Raw genomic sequence first — 25,141 nt, forward strand, 5'->3', positions numbered from 1 at the left:
TTAGATCATGTGTTAAAACTCAATATAAAATTATAATTTTTTTTTGAAAAGAAAATATGTATTTTAATGAGTAAAATCGTTCGATACAAATTAAACTAACCACGAAAAAAACTCATCCTTAATGGCTTAATCCATGTAAAGGACGAATGGGAGGAATATCGCCCAAATAAGGAAAATAAATTCCCCAAATAACTTAGATTGTGATGTGGAAAAAATATATCACACTCATTAAAATATTTCGAGTCGATGTGACAAACGAATTTCATCAATAAAAACTAAACTGAACCCTTGTTTCTATGTATCAAAGAAAAATGGTGAAGCTATTCCAAGACTCAAATCATTATATGATTCGATAGAAAATATGTTAAAATTGCTGTAAGTAATTGGATATGAAAGTTGAGAAAGACATATCGTGCCGAGGGCATAAGCCCTATTATATTTATAACAGATGCAGAATTCCAATCATCATATAGTCAATAATAAATTTTCTAGAATAAGACATAGAATTGATATGATATAAGATTTGATGATTTTTATAATCGTATCATCGGACTCATAGAATTGAAAATATGAATTTCAAAATTTTGGGATGATATATTCCCTATAAAATCAAGTAGTTTCAATAGAAAACTGAAAATTCCTCCAAATCAAATCGATTAATTAAAACACATTGTTTTATTTTTAATTAACATTGACAAAGTCCGCATATCAAAATTAGGTAGCAAACAATTTTAATTTAGTATTTCATAATCCTTCATGAGACTCAACCATATAAATTAAAAAAAGAAAACAAAAATTAAAAGATACACAAAATGATATTCGTTCCATAAGAGTAAATAATAAACCCGTTTTATTTTTTTTGAAATAAAAGACTAAATTCATTGCTATGCTATCGGCAAAATTATCAGGAAATTAGAAATTTATAATGCGGTTTTAATTTCTGGGTTTTGGCCACAACTACTATTAAGCTAATCTTGAAAACTTAACTGTTTTATAATTACTAGCAATTAATTTTATTGTTTAAGTAAAATATTAATGATATTTTAATTAATCTCGGCTTTTGAAACCCAATAATTATGATCATACTGGTGCTAATTAACAACAACAACAATTCATTATTATCGGTGCTCCTGTTATTATTGTTCATCGGGTCTAGTTCTTATTTTAAAATCATTTTCTTCATTAATTAAATTTTATATCTCCATATATATATATAAAAATAACAAATTACAAACAGGCACCTAAATTATTATAATAAAAAATTGACTGAATAAAATTCTCTCTTAATTAACTTGTGGAGCATAGGTTGAAACTTGAATGTGGAATAATTAATTCTTGGATGGAACCAAAAACACACACACCACATGACAGTGAAAAGGAATGAATGAGAGGGCTTTTGATGCAGCCCAGAAGTTTTTATAGCGTAAATGTGAATTTACAGCTTTATTTCCCTTTCGTGTAAATTATTAATTGATGAACCCAAACATTAATTAATACTACAATATTTTTGCTGCCCATCAATTTGACACACTATACTCTCTCGTCTTCTACAATTAATTCATTGCGCCCTTTTGTACAACTGCACATCATAATTATTAGTATTAAGCTTTAAAGAAAATCATATCAATCCATCCCCCATCCTCTTCAATTCACTACCTCCTTTATTTATGTGTTTGTGTGTGTATAAAAATGGGTCGTCTCTTTGATCCAAAACCCACAAACTTAATATTTAATTCACTCACTCCAAATTATATTTATATATATATTCCTCTCTCCGCCGTGAGAGAGGTGGTTGCCGCCGTCGTCCACAAGCTTTGCTTTTAAAGTCTCTGCCAAAAAGGATTTCTCAAATCTGCAGGTATTTTATATGTATATATATGTATGTGTATGCATGTTATGAGTTACGAGCTAGCTCTGCAAATAATAAAGAACGTAAAAAGAAAAAATAACAAGAGAGGAATTTTAAGTTGCACGTTTATCAAGTTTTGCATGGGCTTTAATTTGGATTTTCAAAGTGTTTTCTAAAACACGAAATCCTAAAGTGTCGAGAGCTAATTTTCTTTTTCTTTGTAGGAAAAAAGAGGAGCTCTTTTGTGATTTTATTTTATTTTTTTACAAAAAAGTTTGTAATTATAATATTTGGACCCCATTTGTCATGAATTTTTATCTATATCTAAAATATTGGGTCTTTAGAATTTTTTTTTTTTTTTTTTTGGGGGGTTAATTTTGCTCTTTTAACTTTATTCATAAGATCTAAAGCTCCAATGAGTCGAAGAAACGTGCCAAAACTAGAGCTGAAGCTGAACTTGTCACCACCAAGAATCAGCCAACCTCGAGTGGAGTCTCCCGGCCGATCCTCGACGGAATCGCCGACTTCCGCCGCAAGCTCGTGCCTGTCATCGGACGAGTGCCTCCGACAGTACTCGACCAGCCCCGAAGCCACCTCGATGATGCTCGTTGGGTGCCCCAACTGCCTCATGTATGTCATGCTGGCAGAAGAAGATCCCAGATGCCCCAAATGCAAGACCACCGTTTTACTCGATGTCATTCATGATAACAACAACAAGAACTCGCCGGCCAAGATCGGGTCCGGCCAGAAAAATTTGGGCTGAAAACCAAGATTCGATTTGGGCTGGCCTGTTGGGTCGGTCCGTCCCAACAGCCCATGGTAATATTAGGTGTGTAGTTATTAATTAGTTGATCTACGTACTACGTCCCATCGATCGAAAAAGAAAAGGGAATTAAAAATAATCTCATTTTTAGATGTAGCCATGGTATTGTTATTTTCTTCTATGTTTAATGTGGACTTATTTCTAATTAATTTCCCTTTTTTCAAGAAAGCATGTCAACTTAGGAAGGTGCAAAATGTGATGCCTGCAGGCTCGTATTTTAATGAAACAATTTGTGTTATTTTTTAAAGGAAAAATTACTTACTATTCATAAGGTGGCCTCGTTGTTAAGCAAAATAAATAAATATTCAAATCTTGTGTATATCATTCTCATTCTCATTATTATTATTATATTATATTATACTCCTAAAATATAAGGCTTATTCTCAACCCACTTTTTGGGTTTAACTCAGCCGGTAACATATTCGTAACACATTATATGACATAATGCTTATTGAAACATAATATATATATATATATATATATATATATATATATCACAAAACTACAGGAATTGACGATGAAAGATGGTAATTACAATCTTTATTAAAAAAAATGTCGGGTGATATCCTATCAGCACTTCGTGCCGACAGTTGTTCATATATAAATACATATATATATATATAATTATAATCTTCATTTTAATAATCGTTCGAACATTTTCCTATATCATTAATATAATATTAGCCCTAATACGTTACGAGGGTGTGACGCAATCACATTTGTTTAAACCTCCAAATAAATATAAATAATATATATATATATGTAAAACCAAGGTTCAGTATAATTTTAAAAAATATAATGTGAAACTGAGAAGTAACTTTGGAAATCTTTCCACATCTTTATTTAATTATAATTATCATTGAGAGAAATAAAAATGTATCACGAAAATTTAAACAACGAACTTTTAGCGCATAAGTAAACCTAAATTCAGTTCTAAATAAAATGGGACAGAACTCAGAAGGTTGGTTTTGAAAAGAATCAATATGCAAAATATATCAGTCGACAAAATAATATCACACTACAGTGTTCCGCCAAAAACGTGTTCATAATTTAGTCTTTCTAAATACAATTTAAGTTATTGAAACAATTATTTCCACAAGTGTTTTGATTTTTTTTATGTAAACGTGAAATGTATGCATCACCCCTTGTGTATTATCATTGAAGACATGACACAACAACAACCATAATAATAATAATAATAATAATAATAATAACCGACACTGAACTGAACCTCCTAGCTATCATCTGAACCCTTTCACGAACTCAATGCATGTTCGTGAGCAAGCAACTTAAGCCGAAAACGCAGAAATATTATACAAACATTTGATTCAGTTCAAGAAATAACATATAAGAAGTAGCCATCATCATTAAAAAATACCCAAAAATTTTTCGATTCAGTAAACATAGCTGATTGTAGAATGAATAGACTACTACTTCAATCTTTTAGCAAAATACCGAATTAAAGAGATATATGCCAGTATTTACTCAACCCTGCATTGTAGTTACAATACCTCTTCAATCCACAGTTCTGAATTTGGCCCGTCAATTTCAACCAGAGAGATTCCTTTGTAGCAAATAGCAAAAGCTTCCAGTTCGTCGAGTTCTGTAGACTCTTCATCGAGGGAGTAAGAAAAATGAACACCATAGAATGCACAGGTTTTCATAGAATGTCCAACTGCATGAAATTCGTATCATCAGGCCAATTGCATATAAGAGATTAACCGTTGTAGTTGTTGCTAGAATAACAGAGGAAGATGGAATGAACCAAATAAAGGGTGATACATCGGAATGGAATGCGACATAGCTAAAACATAACTAAAGCTTCTATCAAAGTCCCAATAGTGATATATCATGCAAGCTGCAGAATTGAATTACTCCATATCCTTCATAACTAGTTCTGAAGTCCAAAAATATTTTTGGATGACAACAGCGGCTGATAAAGTGGAAAGAAAGGGGCTGCAGGCTGGCAGAGATTAGGTGATAACAGAGTACTTGTTCACAGTGGATCCTATCAGAGGGAAAGCCAACATAAACAAGATTCACTCAACGAGTAATTGGTGTATACTTCCCAATTTTAGTGAAAAGGGAAAAAGAGAAATATATCAGCCAGACAGATGAAGTGTTTGATTATAAGCAAAGATGTAAAACATTTGTAAAGCCTGAGAAAACAAGACAACCAAGTCTGCCTCCAAGATATAATTTGATGAAAGAAACATCAAGTATAGACACCTTTTTCTCACTTGAAATTCTTTCCCAACTTCTTTAGAACCAATCCTCCAAAATTTTTGGTGAACTTTGCAGAGGGAACGGGAACATTCCCAATATGAAAGAAACTGAATAAATAGATGCTATAGAGATGCTAGATCAATTTTCTTTTAGGAAGATGCAGTAATAAATAGAAGTAGGAAAATCTTGGATGACAAGAGCGCATGTATCATCCTGTAAGGGCGTCAACAAGTTTTGGGGGAAAGTTAAACAAAGAACGAATATAAAATGGTTTCGACATATCACTCAAAGATGTGAAGAAAAGAACAAAGCAGGTACCAGATCAATCAGCAATACCAAATTCCTTAACCTGAGCAACCCTCTGCGCATGGTTCTCAGCTTGATCAGAACCCTTTTTCACTCTCCTGTAGTATATTATTTCCCAAGGCCATAAGCGTGCAGACCCAAAATAAGTTTCCACAGGCATATCATTTTCATTTTTCTCTGGGTACTGCAGCCCATAATGTTTTAAGACCATGTATATTTCCTGTGAGGAGATTCTCACTGAACCAACAGCATTAGTTCCTGAGGTGATACAAGGGCCTGGTGCTGATACATCTTCCAACATAAAATCCTTAGTTTGAGAACTTTTCACATCTTTAATACGACGCAGCGATAAATTTCCAACAGAAGTATAGTCATCTTCTGACTTTTGTACTTTAGATTCCAACAGCGAGCCTGAACCTTTGGAGGCAGATTCACAGATTGCACCATCCCTTTCCAAGAAATCCTTCCTCATTTCTTCCTTCTGCAATTTAGAGGGTCCAGCTTCATGTTCATTTTCCGTTACAGCAGTGATCTTTTCAGGATTAAAGGAAGCTACACGTCTCCTGTCATTCCGACCTTGTTCAAACAAATCCTTTCCGTGAAAATGACCAGCAACCTTTACAATGGAATCCTTGGTGTTTGTTTTACTACTATTTTGGGAAGGAGATAAATCTCTAACAAGTTCTACAGCTAATTCTGAAGATGCAGGAGACACTGACCTCGATGCAGACCTTGACTTGAGGGCCTTAGATCCAGAGTGACCTGATGTCGAAGGCCTCAAAGAAAAAAACTGGGTATTGTTTCCAGAAGATACTGATTTGAACTTGGAATTTGATGGAGACCGAGAAAAAGACCTTAAAGATCTAGAAAGTGACTGAGGTCTGGATGAAGCATGGTCGGGAATTGAAGATGGCAATAGCCCCCTGCCTTTCTTTGAATGCCGTTTCTCATAATTTTCATATTCTCTACTATTTCGTTTCTTACTTCTGAATTCAGAAGTTATCCTTCGAAAGGAATCTCCACGTCTCAGCAGCCTCCAATGACTTCTGGAAGTGGATGGCTCCCTGTTACTTTCCTGTTGCCTCGTGGGAACAATACCACTACGTTGGTGCAGCCTTCCTCGCGATCTTGATCTCAGCAGATTTAATGGACACACATTCATTTTGTGACCCACTTCCCCGCACGTATAGCAAGTTTTCTGAGATTTTGACTGACCATTTTGCTCAGTTCCTGGTCTCTCTTTAAACTTCCTGGCAGCAGGAGAACCATCAGAGGGAGATGCATGTTCACATTCTTCCTGCTCCTTTTCGTCATCGCTTTCACGAGGTTCATACCGATCAAATTCCATGACATTTTCAAAACAATTTTCATCCGCAACCTGTTCTCTCCAACTCTCAACTTCCAAATGGTTCATCCTAACACCTACCTCCAGATTATGATTTAACGCATGATCCTTCTCCCCAACGTAACTTTTTAAATCATCTGGATGATAGCCACGTGAATCATTGACCAGATCAGCAGAGCCGAGATTCCTGCCTTGACCATCTTCCCGCTCATAATCCATTTCTTTATTGTTTGAGCCCAATCTCTGATCAACATTTTCATTTACCAAATGTCTTCTGACCGGTGGCTCATACATTTTACCACCTGTAGGAAGTCCGGGTCCCTGCCAACCTCGAGGCTGCCGCTTTGACCAAGATAGAGTTATAGCCTCTCCACATATCCTTTTGCCTCTCAGAGATTTCAGAGCTTTTTCAGCACTTGCAGGATAATCAAAAACAACAAATCCATATTTGTCAACAACCCTTACGTTACACATCCCAAACCTCCGGAAAACACGTTCGAGGTCATCTCTATGAATGTGAGGTGATATATTTCCAAGATGCAGCGACATCTATAACACTTCAAGGATTAAACAACATATCTGCATTCAGGCTTCTCATTTAGCACATCGATAAATTTCTCGTAAGAGCTGTATCCTTACATCTACAGAACTGAAACAAAGAGGCAATACAACAAAACACGATATCCCACGCATTAAAATGCATATCTGCAAACTCGAAGCAACACCAGCAAGAAAACAAATCACATGAAGCTTTCACGCCATTTTTCAAGTTCGCGTCGCCAAAACTCAACACCGAAAGCTCCGAACACGATTTCGCACTCAAAGCATAACACAGACAAGAAATAATTACAATATATAAACCCAGAAGGTAAGATTAAAAAAAAAAAAACTGTTTCAAGAAACTCAAACCGATGCGAGCAAATACAATAAACACAAATTCATTCTAGCATAACTACCTCCCAAAAAAAAAAAAAATTAAATAATTGTTAATAAAACGAAGAGTTGCTACAAAATGTTGGATTACCCGGGCGATGACTACCGATCCTTTCCGCTGTTTGTGAAAACTGCTATTGTTTTGCTTTAAATCTGTGAACTTTGGTGGCTCAATGGCTTTTACGCGTGTTCTGCTTTCTAATAAGTCATTGCAGATTAGCCCCTGTAATTCTAAACTGTTTTCGATCAACTCCCCTAATTTCTTGATATCATGTTTAATTAAAAACACTTTTATGGATGATTCCATTTGCCAATAGCCAATTCCTCTATTCGTATCAGTTGTATAGATAATTTTTTTTTCTCGAAATGTAGCACTAATTTTCTATTATTTTCTTGATATACTTGTATTTAAAATATAAGTGACTTAATAATAAGAGATTGTTCGACTAAACTTATAAATATTAATTTATTTGATACAATTTTTACTTGCTAAAATTTTTACCATGTACAATGCATATGCTTACACATCTATAACACAAATCACAGTTACTCCATGTTTTTTTTTAAAATTTTCCTTTTGTATTTTTAGTATATTCTTATTCTTATTCCAATTATTTATTTTTGACTATTCTTTGTTTCATCGCCATTCGCAACCCTTTATAGGCCATCTACCACAGAGTGTTCTGCTTCGTCAGATTCTCCCGACACCGTCTTCTCCAAAATCTTAGATCAGTTTCGATCTTTTCTTATAAATCGAATTCTGCACGGACACCATGACCCTTGGCTCAGGAGGATCCAGTATCGTAGGTTATTACTCTTTCCTATCTGGATTCATTTTTTTGACACTGTTATTAATTTTTTTTCCCTCAAATTTTCGTTTTCTTTATGTTTTTATTGTCGATCATTTTAATTTTTATGGAAAATCAACTGGTGGGTCGATGGATTTTGTTGGGTTTTAGTGTTTGATTGTTCGAAACTATTTGAAGGGTTAAACTTGGAATTTGGTATAATAGTTCTTCTTGTTATGCTGATTATCAAGATAATGTTATGGTATTTGGATTTGTGTTCGTTGCGGAGTATCTCAATTCATTGAAATGTTTTGGCATGCACAGATAAGAAAAATGAGCTAGAAAGTATAAGTTAAATACTCATATACCATTCTTGGCATTGTAAGTCAAAAAAGATTTAATTTCCTGACCAGTGCATGGAATTTACCAGCTTATTTAACTCATTTCTGCTTGTTCCACTCAAATGTGGCCTTGTCTTTGATTCTCTAATAGGTGAAAAGAATGAACGATGGATTTAAAACTCACATAAAACACTTTTTGATTGAGTTGATTTGGATTGATTGATATTATGTGAGTTTTAAATTCATCCCTAATGAATTAATAAATTTAGAAATGATACCCCCTATCATAGTATGTTTTTTCCTGTCATTCCTGATTTTGTTTGGGGTTCACTGTCCTTGGGCACTTTTAGGCGTGGACTTGATTTTGTTGATCTAATCTCCTTTGACCCCTGAGGTGGATCTGGATAATGAATGATGAAGCGTTTTTTTTTTCATAGTGTTTTATTTAAATATAAAGTTATGATCTAGTTGTGGATTACCAAACCAAAAGATTTAGCATCTCAAAAAACACTAGTTTTTTGCAGTCCCCCGAAATTTCAGATTGTTGGAGGAACTTGAACGTGGAGAGAAGGGAATTGGAGATGGCACTGTAAGCTATGGAATGGATGATGGAGATGACATTTACATGCGATCCTGGACTGGTACCATAATAGGCCCTCACAATGTGAGTATTCTTTTGCTTATGTTGTCTCATTTTGACGTGAAGTGGTATATGTGATGATAATTTACTCTGCCTTCTTGTATCTTTTCTTTGTACTTTGATTTTGACTTCAAGGTTTAAGACAATGTTCAGGCGATTCATCCAGAATATGTTACTATATTTTATGACTTTTTTTTCATTGAGATATCACACCGAACTTGTCGATGAAAACTTAAGTTGTTTTTGGTGCAACTCATCATACTGAAAATTTCAATTCACATTAGTTGAGTGTATGCTTTAATTCATATTTCAAAATCAGGCATCTTCGTTCTATTTTATAGGTACTAATTGTGAGATGTGTGTATCTTGGCAGAACAAGATCTTGAGTCTTGACCGAACTTTTGCCAGAATGAAGGAAATTACTCTAATTTTCTGATTTTTCCTTTTTTCAGTCTGTACATGAAGGACGCATTTACCAATTGAAGCTGTTCTGTGACAAAGACTACCCAGAGAAACCTCCTAGTGTTCGTTTCCATTCCCGGATCAATATGACATGCGTAAACCATGAAAATGGAGTGGTATGACCCCAACATTTTCGTGTATAATTCATCAATGTTCGAAAAATCCGTACAGTTAGTTGGACCCAGGGCGGACATAGGAGGGGAGGGCAATGGTGGTTTGGGCTGGCAACATTTTGATTTTCAGAAAATCTACACAGAATTTGAAAATATATATCTTAGTTGATGGAGCCATCATCCCTCCTCAGACCCACTGATCCGTCCTAATTTGTGAGTCTCTTGTTCTGTCAAATCATATGCAACAGAACAATTAAGTATGATGTTTGATGTGTAGGTGGAATCCAAGAAGTTTGGACTTTTAGCAAACTGGCAGCGAGAATACACGATGGAAGACATATTAACACAGTTGAAGAAGGAGATGGCCTCTCCACATAACCGTAAGCTAGTCCAGCCTCCCGAAGGAACCTATTTTTAGCATAAAGATATGGAATGCATATTTTTATTGTTGTGCTAAGTAATTTGGCATTGTCATGTTAAGGGGATGACCCAAAAGGCTTTTCCCAGTCGACTCAGTCTCGTGTATTCTTTATGTCATCTGTGTGTACTCCATTTGTGAACTTCTTGTGTTGTTTGGTTCTTGGAGTTCCTTTCTATATATCTCACTCTGCATATCTAGTAACTCTCTAACGATGTTGTGCCTCAATTCTTGCTCTCTTTCCACGATCCATTTCAACCCCCTTGGTCCTGTGGCCATGGGTAACGATGCCGCCCTAGTAGGACGAGTATTGTTCGAACATTGCTTTAATGACTGCTATTGAAATACTGCAGCTGGTCTATGGTATGGAGATGTCATTATTTGTGTACTAGCGACATAAAATGCCCCAGAGGGATTTATCAAATAACTCAGGGAGGTGGGGGATGTAGTGATTATATTCATTTTGCATGTATTTGAATTTTGTTAGAGCAGGTTTTTACAAGTGATATAAAACAACCTTTTTTCATATTTGTGAGGTTTAAGTTCGAACCCATGGAAAAAAAAACCCGGCCAAGAAAAAAAAATCGAAATCTTGTCACTATCTAGTACATTTTCTTTTTAATAAAAAATAACACACTAAATACCATTTTTAAGTGGCTCTTTTTAGATTTAAAATTAATTTAAATTGGTTTTATCCAGGATAAAAACGTGATGGGTTTGGTCAAACCCGAAACTTGTCCTGTCCCAAAACCGGGTGGGGTAAAATTTGTATTGTTTTTTTTAAAAAAATATTAGTCATTACACAATAAAAATTGTTTAAAAATTAATAAATAATCAAGATTGCTTTTCAATTTTATATTAATAATATTTAGAAATTAAAATTTATTACAAGATGAAATCTATTAATTTATAATCAACGCAAAACAAAAAAAAAGCTTAATTATATATTTTTATGCTAAACATGTTATAATATAATAAATTATTTTAATCTTTAAGTATCATAGACAAGATGACGGGTGGGTGCGGACTGGGTTTTGTCGGGTTTTAATAGTTATAATTGAATACATATATATCAAGTGAGAAAAATATATCAGACCATCTCCCGAATAAAATCGTATCGATTATCCCATAAACCTATTATTTATTTAAGAAATCAATGTCATAATTTTTATAAAAACATATATATATGTTTTGAAAATATATAATGTCGAATATCTTATATATATTAGTTACATTAGTTTAAATATATAATGACCATGGACTGCCCGAGTTTATCAAACCCTAAAACCAGTTCGTAGATGATCTAATCCGACCCGTTTTATCCTTAGTTTTTTTTTTTTTTTTGAAACTCAAAACTCCATTATTTTATTAAACATCAATAGGTGAGTTACATTTATCCATAATAATGCTACTGATAGAACTAGGGATAATATTAAAAGAACCAAAACAAGTATGTTGAAGAGCGGTTTTAACCAAGATATGAGCGATTCTATTTGCTTTGGTAACTTATTGGCAATTAGCCCTTGGTGTTTTGAGAAATGCTCTTTTGGGGTTTTGGGTAAACAAATCGTGGAGGGCAATTATGTCATTCAATAAAAGGCTAAAGATAAAAACACAATTAGTCGGTGCGTTTATCTGCCCACGTCGGCGTAACACAGTGTGTGTATACATATACCAAGTCCGTAACCCTAATTTTACCCCCCATCACTATCAAGATATCGACTCTCATCTGGATCCCCACCATGTCGGACTTCGCCTCCGGCCCGCCGTCGCTGCCACACCGATCCTTGCCATCGTCGCCTCCCCTCAATGTCCCTCAACAGCCAGGTTCGTCGGAGCTTGTTTTCAAAAACTGTAAAAAGACTATCTTGATTCGATCAGTCTGGTCCAGTAACTTGGAGTCCGAATTTGGCATAATTCGTGGAATCATTGATGGATACCCTGTCGTTTCGATGGACACTGAGTTTCCGGGCGTCGTGTTTCAGAACCACCACCGTTATCCCAATTCCGTCGATCACTACCACACTCTGAAGTCGAATGTTGACGCGCTCAAGCTTATTCAGGTCGGGATCACGCTTTCGGATTCCTCTGGAAACCTCCCTGACCTTGGGAGTCCCGATCATTGCTTCGTCTGGGAGTTTAATTTTCGCGATTTTGATATAGCTCGCGATGACCACGCGCCGGCCTCCATTGATCTTCTACGTCACCAGGGAATGGACTTCGTGCTCAATCGGCAGCAAGGTGTATGTTCATATCGCTTCGCCCAGCTTATGATGACCTCTGGACTGCTTTGCAATGAAAAGGTTACTTACATAACCTTTCACAGTGGCTATGATTTTGGCTACCTCATCAAGATTTTAACGGGGAAGAACCTGCCGAGGACCCTTGCTGAATTTCTGCATTTGCTGAAGATCTTTTTTGGGAATAATGTTTATGATGTGAAGCACTTGATGAAATTCTGCCAGGGACTTCATGGGGGTTTGGATAGGGTGACACAGTCGCTTGGAGTGGAGCGTGCTGCAGGTAATTGCCACCAGGCTGGTTCAGATAGTCTGCTTACATGGCAGGCGTTTGAGAAGATCAGGAGTGTCTACTTTAGTAATCTTGTAAATGGTGAATTTCCTGTAGAGTATGCTGGTGTTCTCTATGGGTTAGAGATTATTGTCCCTTGAATAGATTCATTTGTTTAGATGCTCAGAAGCTTTTATAAAAAAAACCAATTATTTGATTATTCTGTGCAGCCTTTCATCGGAAAGCCAAAACTCCAGTTCATAATTTTCCCCTGCTGTGCTATTTGTTTATGCTTTCTGTAAATATGCATTGCATTTTATGATTTTTTTTAATACTGACTCCATCTTGTCTCCATTATATAGGCACTCTTTCCTTTTCCAATCGTCCCAAACATATAGATAGTTCTGTTTTTTACATTTAGTTGTATTTTTCTTATATAGATATATCCCTATTGGCTACGATGGAAAACGCGTAACCATTTTTTGAATGAATTAAAAAAAGGTATAAAATATGAAGCTTGTAGGTAAATTTGTTTTTCCATCGATTTTCTTAATCTGTGTGAAAAAACAAACAAGCCCATATATTTGAGACGGATGGAGTTTTTGTTTTTAGCTATTGTGTAATGATGATTTTGGTTTGCTAGAAATGAACTAGTGGCATGAACTATCTCTGAAATCAAACTATGTCTGTGAGCTTTATGATAGTTTGCAGTTTTTTCTAGAAGAAATGAACTGTTAGTTGATCTGGGAAATTGTTACACAGAGGTGGTTTTATATAAAAGGCAAATGCCTAGCAAATTTGCAGGGTTAATGTTTGATTTTTGAACGCCTACAACACTGGTTTGTTTCTTTTTTGTTTTTCTACACGCGCATTCATAAAATGGAAATGGGAGCATGGTCTGGCTGTGGCATTCTTTTTTCCTTTTCATCAGAAAATGCATATTTTTCATGACTTCACCTTCCTTCATTTTTCTCTGGACAAAAAGTTTGTTCCTATGAAACTGAAGTGTTAAGAACTGCTTTACAACAAGACTTTGACGCTACAGTTTATGAGCGCATGTAGCATAAAGATGTCAAATATCACATCCAGATATCGGTTTATTTCACCCAGCATCAGATAATTGATCCCTAACAGCTTATGTCGGAGGAGAAGACTATTTGGCTCATCATATGAAGACCATATCACAGATTTTATTTGATTTGTGTAGGCTTCATTTTAAACTTCCTCCAATTCAAAATCTTCAGAATTGAATATTTAGTAAGAATCCTCAATTCTCTCCATTGTCCCTTCCTACTGTCAGGAGATTGAGCCCTCTTCCGTTAATTTCCATGTCCATTTCTCCTGGTACTGGTTTGCAATAATCTTTAATAGGGTCTTAATGAATTTTACTTGGTAACTGAAGACAATCCGAATCCTGGGTAAATACTTACTTCGAAGTATGTTTTGCAGAAGAACGAAAGTGGCAATATTAGCTCACAATATAATGCAAAAGGTATAAAGCTATTGGTTAGCTTCTCATTGCATAATTTGCAGGATATTTTATTGATAAAGAGATTTGTGGAAATGTGGAATATGTAAGTTTTGGAATCCAGATTGCAGATTGTTTTAGATTAATGCTTGGGTTATGAGGCAAGAGTTGCAGTTGCAAATTGTCACCGGATTTAACGTTTTTCTTGTGTAGCTGATTTACGCATCAAATCTTATTGATCACATTGTTTTGCTTGTATTAACTGAAAAACTCAAGAAAGTAATTTAGAATGAAACTAACTAAAAAGAATTTTAATCAAATTTTTTTATTTAAGTCCTCATTATGGAAAATCTTATTTTTCAATACATGATTAACGACTGGGATTTTGTCCGGCAGCATGTGGCTGGTATGTTACAAGACCAAAAACTTCTTCTTAGTTCATTTTGTTGGAATTAATTTGTTGATATTTTTGACTAAGATATTATCTTTTGTTGTAGGCATGGCTGCCAAGCAGGATTTTGAGGCTTACTGCCCTTGATCTTTTACGCCGTCTCTGAGATATGTATGTGATCTTTTATTTCATGTTTATTATTTTATATGATAATGACTTTGTCTGGATAATTTTGTCATTCTTGATGGATAACGACATTGTGTTTGGCACTTTAATAATTCTGAAGTTACACCGAGTCTGACTCTGATTCCACGGGTCTTGAGTCTTCTTTGTCTTCTATAATTTTCTTGTAATCTGTGCAACGCATGTCATGTTTTGTGATTCTCAATTGTGCTTGGACTTGTATAATCTGCTCAAATTTCAGGAGACCACGATGTCGTCATTTATTAGTTTTGCAGGTAAAGTGTGTATTATGTGCTGCCGCAAATTCGAGCTTCTTTCTTGGTAATTTTAAGTTGTTCGGTAAACTATCTTTTGTTGTTTGTCGTGTGTGATTCGGCGATGATGCTAGGGATTTCGTACGAGGGAGAAAGTAAGCTCTTCAGTTCGAATAGTTGGTGGGGGCAACATCATGGTTTCATGAACATGTAATATATCATAATAATAAATATAAAAATATATGAATTTTTTTTAAAATGAATTGATAGTAGCATGTTGATAGTTTTTCTTCGGTCATGTGGCGTGATTCTTGGTTTGCATGTTGATGATTTTTCTCTGGTCATATCACAGTCACTATAACATCATTGGCAAGATGTATAGTCATCAAGTTTTTCGGAAATGTAATAGTCTAGTTTTTTGAGTGGCAGGATTTAGGATTTATCCATATGGCATATGTTATGATTTTTTGTTCCTTGACTAGATGTGACGGATATTGCTTGTGGTCCTTCCTTCTGTATTTACACGCACACGATAAATTGTTCCATGTAAGAATTGTCTCTCGGAAGATCTCATTGAAGATGAAAAATTCCGAAGAAGCGGTAAAAGAGCAAGAAGGATCGTGGTAAGCAAATGTGTACTTGCTGAACAAAAAAAAAAGGTTATGAGTAGCTGTACATTACGTTAACTCTAGGTATATAGCACAAATTAAGACATGTATCATTGTATATCGCACTATCCGCTCAAGTTGCAGAAATGAGATAAAACTTTCCTATTAGATTTGTTCTAGTGTGTGACTAAATTTTGCCATTATTGAGTCACATGCCTGTTCCTGTCACGCTTTAAACAATTTGGGCAAGTTTCGTCTCCATCAAATTAAAACCCATGTCCTTATTTCAGCTCAAGACAAGGACCAACATCAGAAAGTCCAAGGTAACATGGTTACATGGTCCCTTATTTTTAAGGTATAACGAAGACAACAATCTATGTTATTATCCGAATTGCATATGCCTGGCATGATCCATGTCTCAGTCCAAAAGGGGTAGAAATCGATCCACTCAAAACAAAAGAGGTCAAATTTTTTTTTTTTACTGGTTGCTCTTTAAATCATTCCAATCAATTGTGCCACAATTTAACTAGGTCTGCATTGCTAGCATTTGGATATTGCAATCTTTATTCAATTTAAAAAGGTGAACATCCACAAGATATGATTATATTATAATATTAACATCATAGTACTGTATGAGATTATGATTTACGGTTCATTTAACATCAAAGTCTTAAGTTTTGAATTAGATTTGATATTCGAAATCCAATTGTACCAAACCATTGTTCCATGGTGAAAAAAAGAAATCTATCTGTACCTGTAAAACTGAACTGACATTTTAGCTTGCGTAAAATGTAAATGTGATGTGCCGCCTCCGTTGTAAGGAGGAAACTTGGAATACATGAATAACACCCACAAAAATCCTGATAGCGAGACATAAAATTTTGCAATGACTGCGTACAAAATAAAAATTTACAGCTTGAAAAGGATTAGTAAGTACACTAGTGATGTGTATAATGCAGTAATATACAAGCTCAGTTCAATTATGTTCGTATATTCATGTTGCATTAGTTCTTAAGCATCTGCAAGAAAAAGGGTGGAAATCTATTTTTTGTCTGGTTTGGTATAAAATCCTCCAGGCCCCTGTGTATCACCAACCTAAATGTGCTGTACTATATTCTTCAGGTCCCATTTGGCGATGTATAGTTTCTAACCATGAAAACAAATCAAATGAGAAAGAAAGTGAAACCACCATTTCTGCCAAAACCCAAAGAGCACACCACCACAGCCTCTGCTGCCGCCTCTCCTTGGCTGTGGCCGGCCTGCGTCAACCACCCTAAAACCATCTCTTTCCGCTCCACCACCAATATCGGGATCATGAACTCAGCCTATCTTGTTGATCCAAACAAAACCTTCGAATTCGTCGACACCCCAGATTCATTTTTCAGCTTCACCAACTCATTCGAACGAATGAATTATGATCCCAAAGAAACCAGCTTCTCTTTTTCATCTGAAAGATTCAATAACTCAGAGATTCATGAGGGTTTGAAGTCGAAGAGGCTGTTCTTCAAGCCTGGAGAAACAAGTTCCATCCTGGAAGAAGCAAAACCAAATGGCTTCCATCTCGGAGAAAGCGTGAGGATTATGGCTATGGATTCCCGGGACCCGTTCTTGGATTTCAGGGCTTCGATGGAGGAAATGATTGATGCACACGGGTTAAAAGATTGGGATTGTTTGGAGGATTTACTCACTTGCTATTTGAGAGTCAATCTCAAGAGCAATCACGGGTACATAATTGGAGCCTTTGTGGATTTGCTGCTGCATCTTCCTGTTTCTGCTAATGATCATTCTTCGAATTCCGCCATTGATGAGCATTGCTCACCTTCTTCAAATACTACACAGTGTTCTTTAGCATCTCTTCTGTCATTTTCTTCTTCTAGTTAAATGTTCGAGAATCTGCAGGTTGCCTTCTTCTTTTTCTTCTAAATTTCAACCGATCAAGTTTTTTATTTGTGTTCTAAGAAATCAAGAATGGAGACAACTACAACTAGAAATTATTAATGGCAGCTACTCCTGTCGGCACCAAATGGGAAATTTATTTGGCAATCGTTTTTGAGTACTAGTACTTAAATTAATATAGAATGTTGAAATAATCAGAATAATATATTTGAAAAATGTAATTTCACCGGTAATTTTCTTAATTTATGTTATGCTGTTCTTATTACCTCCTGTAAATTTCCCTCCCAAACACATTAATGAAACGAAATGATATTATATATCCCTACATTTCAATATGAAATCCAATTTATTTAGTTGTCTTGAATCCCATATCAAATATGTCCCAAACTTCCATGCATTAAGGAACCAACTAAAAATTATGGCATTCTACTAAGAAAAATTCGTCTATGAGTCAGTTTGCTTTCCGTAGATTTTTTTTAAAAAAAATGCTTTTTTTAAGTTAGCTTTAAAAGAGTTTTTTTAAGTAAAAGTTGTGTTGATTTCATGTTTATATAAATTGATAAAAAAACACTTTTTTAATTAAGGAAAAACTAAAAAAAGCTCTAAATTTGGGCTTCTCAAAAAGCTCTATTTCTATCTATATATATATATATATATATATATATATATATATATATAGATTAGAGATATTTTCGCTATCATTTAAGATAGAACTCATATAACCTCTCCTTGTATCGGGAGAGGTTAAGCCTATGCATCACAAGTGGTGGGTGGCGGCTTGATGCATCCAATACTAACACATTTTTTCGTCTTGGGAAATCGGAAATTATGAATATCTAAAATAAATGATAAAATAAAAAGGTTTCATCTACAAATTGTTTATTTAGTTCCCTATGTTTAATTTAACGGTTTTCTATAATCTATTACTCTATTTCTATTATTATTACATATATAAATATGTGAGTTTAATTGTGAATTTACATGTCTATCCTTACTACATAATTAATGTGTTTTTCCATTATTTATTTATGTGTCTCTTCAATTAATTAAGTAATTCATTTAAAAAAGTATATCATACACTTTTTAAAATAAAAAATTTTAATTGTGAATTTTCATGTTTACCCTTTTCTATTAATACTACATAGAAATAAAAAATTATAATTGTGAATTTTCATATTTACCCTTTTCTATTAATACTACATAATTAATGTGTTTTTCCATTATTTATTTATGTGTCTCTTCAACTAATTAAGTAATTCATTTAAAAAAGTATAATACACTTTTTAAAAGAGTTATTTGCACCCCCTGTGTAATATTGAAAATGCACACTTATTCCCTATGAAATTTTAATAGGCATCTTCAACCCTAACCTTTTAAAAAATTAGCACACTCGCCTCTTCAGATGAGTGATTGTTGCGCACGCGCCCCTCATGCGACTGGGCAAATATTTTGATATTTTTTTTTGCACCAAATACCCCTGTAAAATATTAAAAATGCATATTTGACCCCTGTGAAAATAATTTTTAAATCTATTCAACCCATAATACACAATTTTTATTAAAATCTAATTAAAAAATATTTAGCAAACACTTTTTGTTTTATTAATTTTATTTTTAATTTTTAATTTATTATGATTATATAATTATTTTCTAAAAAATATTATTATTTTATCTTGTTATCATTATTTTATTAAACTTTCTTCTTGTTTCCAACTTTTTCATTAAACATGCATTCATAAACAAGTATTTAAATAATTTCAAGTACCAAAATATTGAAATAAACCGATAAGTTTAAACATATTGCTTTTTCGATTTAAAATCATATATTATTGAACCAAAATTTAAATTTTTTGAGAATATGCATTGCACAATTTGTAATAAATAATAAAAAAATAACATGCTTATATAATTCTAAATCGAAAAAGTAACATTCATGAACCTATCATTTGGTTTAATATTTTGGTATTTTTAGATATTTAAATATTTATTTATGAAACATGTTTAATGAAAAAGTTGAAAACACGAAGTGATTTGATAAAATAATGATAACGAGATAAAGTAATAATTTTTTTAGAAATAAATTAATTATAAATTATAAATTTAAATTAAATAAAATTAAAAATGTTTGAAAAATATTTTATAATTATATCTTAATAAATATCGTGTATTATTATTTAATGCAAATTCTGCAATGCATTTTAAAAAATTTAGATTTCGGTTCAAAAATCTATAATCCTAAATTGAAAAGTAATATGCATGAAATTATCATTTTGATTTAATATTTTGGTACTTTTAGGTATTTAAATCTTGTTTATGAATGTATTTTTAATTAAAAAGTTGGAAACAAGAAGAAAGTTTAATAAAATAATGATAACAAGATAAAATAATAATATTTTTTAAAAAATAATTATATAATCATAATAAATTTAAATTTAAAAATAAAATTAATAAAACGAAAAGTGATTGCTAAATATTTTATAATTAAATTTTAATAAAAATTGTGTATTATGAGTTGAATAAATTTAAAAATTATTTTCATAGGGGTCAAATATGCATTTTTAATATTTCACAGGGGTATTTGGTGCAAAAAAAAATATCAAAATCTTTGGCCAGTCGCATGAGGGGCGCGTGCGCAACAATCACTCATCTGAAGGGGCGAGTGTGCTAATTTTTTAAAAGGTCAGGGTTGGAGATGCCTATTAAAATTTCACAGGGGAGAAGTGTGTATTTTTAATATTTTACAGGGATGTCTGATGCAAATAACTCCTTTTTAAAATAAAAAAAAATTAAATTTTGTGCATCTACTATTTATTATTTGGCCATGTTTTTATTTGATATGCACTGTTTCAAATAAAAAATGAAAATTTTGTGCATCTACTATTTATTATTTGGTTTTTTTATTATTTTATTTAATTTCTCTATTATATATCTCTAATATCTAATCTAATACTATAATCTATACTATTATAACTATAAATATCTGAGTTTCATTTGTGACCAATTTTACATTTATCTAATATAATACTATAATCTATACTACAAACATATATAAATATGTGAGTTTAATAATGAATTTACATGTCTATCATTTTCTATTAATACTACATAATTAATGTGTTTTTTCATTATTTATTTATGTGTCTCTTCAACTAATTAAGTAATTCATTTAAAAAATTATATCATACACTTTTTAAAATAAAAAATTTTAATTGTGAATTTACATGCTTACCATTTTCTATTAATACTATATAATTAATGTGTTTTTTCATTATTTATTTATGTGTCTCTTCAACTACTTAAGTAATTCATTTAAAAAAATATATCATAGACTTTTTAAAATAAAAAAATTAAATTTTGTGCATCTACTATTTATTATTTGGACATGTTTTTATTTGATATGCACTGTTTCAAATAAAAAAAATGAAAATTTTGTGCATCTATTCTTTATTATTTGGTTTATTATTATTATTTATTTAATTTCTCTATTATATCTCTAATATCTAATCTAATACTATAATCTATACTATTATAATTTATAACTATAAATATATGAGTTTCATTTGTGACCAATTTTACACATATCTAATATAATACTATAATCTATACTACAACTATAAATATATGAGTTTGATTTTTAACCAATTTTACCCTCTTATTTATTTGTGGTTCATATGGTTGTTTACATATATAAATACGTGAGTTTAATTATGAATTTACATGTCTATCTTTTTCTATTAATACTACACAATTTTTGTGTTTTTTCAATTATTTATTTATGGGTTTCTTCAACTAATTAAGTAATTCATTTTAAAAAATTATATCATGCACTTTTTTAAAATTTAAAAAATTAAAATTTTGTGCATCTACTATTTATTATTTGGCCTTGTTTTTATTTGATATGCACTATTTCAAATAAAAAATGAAAATTTTGTGCATCTACTATTTATTATTTGGTTTTTTATTATTTTATGTAATTTTTATATTATATATCTCTAATATCTTATCTAATACTATAATCTATACTATAATTATAAATATATGATTTTCATTTGTGACCAATTTTACACTTATCTAATATAATACTATAATCTATACTACAACTATAAATATATGAGTTTGATTTTTAACCAATTTTACCCTCTTATTTATTTGTGGTTCATAAGGTTGTTTATGTAATTTTTTGCACAAACTTAATAGAGTCATTAATAGTATAAATAAACTCCACCAAATTTCATAACCTTGTAGTTTGAATGTTTAGTGGAAAATGATATTTCTAGGAAAAATAAGAGTTATTTTTTTATGATTTGATGTAAAGTGGAAGGTTTATTGATTGATGCATGGTAATAATTGGATCTGTGTGTTTTAATTCAATTATTTCGGTAATGTTTGTTAATTATTATAATCGAATATCCACTTTAATTTTTGTGAAATTAATGTTTTTTTCCCTTTTCATAAATATAAATAAATTTTGATTTCATCTTCGTGTCTTTGATTTTATTTCAATATGAAGGATATAAAGACGTCTACATTTTTCCGATTTGGTTTCCATATTTTACTTTTTTAAAAAAATAAAGTAATTTTACATGTAATTTTATTTGCAAATAGCCACAAGTAGAATAAAAAATTTAAAAAAAAAATTAGAAAATCAAAAAAAAATCCACAAGTGCATTTAAATATGTCAGTAAATGTAATTTTTTTTTTTGAGTTTTTTTTCAATGAAACTGGGTATTGAAACAGGTAGATTATAAATGCATTTTTGTAAATTTGTTTAACGTTTATTTGCACTAAAATTTGATTAGTTTGATTTATTTTCAATTTTATTTATATATTTTATTCTTCTATCTATAATTTATTTGTGGTTCATAAGGTTGTTATGTCATTTTCTGTACTAACTTAATAAAGTTATTAATAGTATACTTAACTCTACCAAATTTGATAACCTTGTAGTTTGAGTGCTTAGTAGAAAATGATATTCCTAAGAAAAAAATAAGATCAAATTTTTTAATTATTTGATGTATAATGGAAGGATTATTGATTGATTCATTCGAAGCGTGTGTTTGTATTTAATTATTTCGGTAATGTGTGTTAATTATTATGACCAACTATCCATTTTTTTGTGAAATTAATGTGTTTTTTTGTTTCATGCTCATCTTCCTAAATATAAATAAATTTGTCATTCATTTTCTTGTATTTGATTTTTACTTCGATATTAAGGATATAAGACGTCTACATTTTTTTGTTTGGCTTCTAGATTTTTTTGTTTTTCAACCTTTACATATAATTTTTGCCTAATAGCCACAGGTAGAATAAAGAGATTAAAAAAAATAAAAACACTTAAAAAAAATCCACAAGTACCCTTTAAAATATGTAAATATATGTTAATATTTTTTAGAGTGTTTTTCCAATGAAATTGAGTATTGAGAGCATTTTTATTTTAAGTGTGCTTTTGCAAATTTTTCTTACATTTATTTGCACTATAATTTTATTAGTTTGATTTATTTTCAGTTTTATTCATATAAAAATAAATTAATGAGAAGTTTTAAATGATATAAATTACTTTCTACTTTTGAATTTAATGTAGACTATATATAATATAATATTTATAATAAATATTAATTATAGGAAAAACAATTACATATGACGTTTGATTCTTTTTTTCTTAAAACACATTATATTTTTTGTCTTTAAAATATGTGTTTTTATTACACATATTTATTTAATTGATCATACATATCATGAGAAATTTTAATTCCCATAAAATTAATATTCATCAATATTGATTTACAGAAGAATCATTGTGACATAAAATTAACTATTTATATTATGTAACTCTAAAAAAATAGATAAAAGTTTTAAATGATTGAAAATTTCGCACAAACATGAGTGATATTGAATTTAATAACAATTTTAGAGTTTTTATTTTAACATTAATATGATCATTTTTTAATTAAGAAAATTTTTCGAGACATAGAGCTTGAGTTGTTGTGCAATTTAAAAAATTTGAGTTGTACCGTCACCACAGCTATAGCTATTGGTAAGCGTCATACAATCGATCCTACATTATTTTTAGAGTAATACTACATGTACACGGAGAGTTACACGTTTACACATTACACTTAAAATTACATTATTATCCCTGATGCATTTTTGAAAGATTTTTTTAAATAAAGTGTTGTGATATTCATGTAATTTTAAGTGTAATATGTAAATGTACAACAATCCGTGTACATGTAACTAGCATTACCCTTATTTTTATTGGTTTTATTTATGATTATTATTAATTTAATGGAAAAAAATACTCTATCTGTCTAAATTATATAGATGACGTTTTTTTTGTCTCAAATATATAGTAATATTTATTATACTCCTTGACTAATATATCTTTATTAACTACATTTTGAAAATTGTGCAATAATTTTTTTGAATACATTAAATAAGCAAAAAATGGGGAGTTTGTACATAATTTGTTTCACAATAATTTTTTCTTAATCCTTGTGAAAAAAAATAGGTCTATATAATTAGGACGAATTAAGTATTTTTTTTTTACTTGAAGAGATTTGTCCTTACATCAAGATCACACAAAAACACGGATTGAAAAGTGTCATATTGGGATAGGTGAATATATATTGTTTATTGTAATGCACATTGTTTTTTTTTATTTAATATGTTTTGGTTTTTAGATTGATAAATACTTCTAAAAATAGTATTATTAAACGGATTTAAACAATATCAAAATTTTCTGATTATGTTTTCAACCGTTAGTCATCTACATGCAGCGCACTTGCAATTTTTTATCATGTATAAATATGTAATATAATTCCAACACAGGCCAAAGCTTAGTTTATCATTGATGTCCAATATATAATTGATCCGGACACTGAGATTTCGGCTCAAAATGGATTTAATCGAAAAGTGAAAACTAACCGTTTGTAATAATTAGTTTTTGCTAGTGCTTGTCATTTTCGTTGCTTTCCGATACAATTTTTCATTAACTTTATTCCTGCATCACATGAACTTTAATTTGATATCTGTCCACTATTTTTAATTAGGCGGACAAAAAATAATAATTACGCTTTTACACGAGATAAAAATAGATAAATCAAATTTATAAAGATGATGGTGATTGGCAATTAATGATATATATGATGCCAAATTATCATCCTTCGGAATATAATTGCCCCTGCATGCGACAGTGATCATACATTCGGCCTCATACATGTATATATAAGTGTATATATATATATATATATATATATATATATATTTATATATATATATATATATATATTTATATTTAAATAAATTATTCTAAAAGTTAGTGCACAAACTTATTTACCAGTATAATATTCAGAATATAATTGTCCATCTATCTTCTGATTTTCCTGAAGTACTAATATTCCCTTAGGCTGTTTGGTTGGATTATTAATAATCCATGTATAAATTTACCTTATTTAATCCTACGTTCTTTTCATCATATTATCTATCCATCTTTTAATTATAATTTTACATCAATCAAATCATTAATTATTTATTTTACATCAATCAAATCATTAAATTCAAATTACTATATTACCATTATAAATAATA

The 25,141-nt window shown here is 31.5% G+C and overlaps 4 protein-coding genes across 9 annotated transcripts; 3 read left to right on the forward strand and 1 right to left on the reverse strand.

The window, feature by feature from the left end:
* Window positions 1-4,013: 4,013 nt before the first annotated feature.
* Window positions 4,014-7,638, reverse strand: LOC140879901 (uncharacterized). Of its 3 annotated transcripts, none has more exons than XM_073283882.1 (3): window positions 7,574-7,638; window positions 5,217-7,106; window positions 4,014-4,347 (listed from the first exon to the last, which is right to left on the reverse strand). In XM_073283882.1, exon 2 carries the CDS (start codon window positions 7,096-7,098, stop codon window positions 5,221-5,223), a length of 1,878 nt encoding a protein of 625 aa, XP_073139983.1. In that variant the 5' UTR covers window positions 7,099-7,106; window positions 7,574-7,638; the 3' UTR covers window positions 4,014-4,347; window positions 5,217-5,220. The 3 variants fall into 3 exon arrangements, with proteins under 3 accessions (XP_073139983.1, XP_073139975.1, XP_073139967.1); XM_073283874.1 differs by having other exon boundaries at window positions 5,217-7,128; window positions 7,574-7,635; XM_073283866.1 differs by having other exon boundaries at window positions 5,217-7,198; window positions 7,574-7,635.
* Window positions 7,639-8,124: 486 nt separating this feature from the next.
* On the forward strand, window positions 8,125-10,444 carry LOC140874578 (ubiquitin-conjugating enzyme E2 variant 1C). The gene is made up of 4 exons (XM_073277883.1): window positions 8,125-8,289; window positions 9,136-9,275; window positions 9,704-9,829; window positions 10,104-10,444. Exons 1-4 carry the CDS (start codon window positions 8,256-8,258, stop codon window positions 10,242-10,244), a joined length of 441 nt encoding a protein of 146 aa, XP_073133984.1. The 5' UTR covers window positions 8,125-8,255; the 3' UTR covers window positions 10,245-10,444.
* Window positions 10,445-11,911: 1,467 nt separating this feature from the next.
* LOC140874787 (probable CCR4-associated factor 1 homolog 11) lies at window positions 11,912-16,100 on the forward strand. 4 transcript variants are annotated; one of them, XM_073278184.1, is made up of 3 exons: window positions 11,912-15,072; window positions 15,186-15,206; window positions 15,534-15,934. In XM_073278184.1, exon 1 carries the CDS (start codon window positions 11,987-11,989, stop codon window positions 12,914-12,916), a length of 930 nt encoding a protein of 309 aa, XP_073134285.1. In that variant the 5' UTR covers window positions 11,912-11,986; the 3' UTR covers window positions 12,917-15,072; window positions 15,186-15,206; window positions 15,534-15,934. The 4 variants fall into 4 exon arrangements, with proteins under 4 accessions (XP_073134285.1, XP_073134283.1, XP_073134284.1 ...); XM_073278182.1 differs by adding an exon at window positions 15,950-16,100 and having other exon boundaries at window positions 11,912-15,674; XM_073278183.1 differs by lacking the exon at window positions 15,186-15,206.
* On the forward strand, window positions 16,002-17,737 carry LOC140874788 (transcription repressor OFP13-like). Its single transcript, XM_073278186.1, has 2 exons — window positions 16,002-16,014; window positions 16,782-17,737. The coding sequence occupies exon 2, from the start codon at window positions 16,812-16,814 to the stop codon at window positions 17,538-17,540; it is 729 nt and encodes a 242-aa protein (XP_073134287.1). The 5' UTR covers window positions 16,002-16,014; window positions 16,782-16,811; the 3' UTR covers window positions 17,541-17,737.
* Window positions 17,738-25,141: the final 7,404 nt, after the last annotated feature.

Source organism: Henckelia pumila, chromosome 1 (assembly GCF_033568475.1).
Source record: "Henckelia pumila isolate YLH828 chromosome 1, ASM3356847v2, whole genome shotgun sequence".
In the NCBI taxonomy this organism is placed as follows: Eukaryota; Viridiplantae; Streptophyta; class Magnoliopsida; order Lamiales; family Gesneriaceae; genus Henckelia; species Henckelia pumila.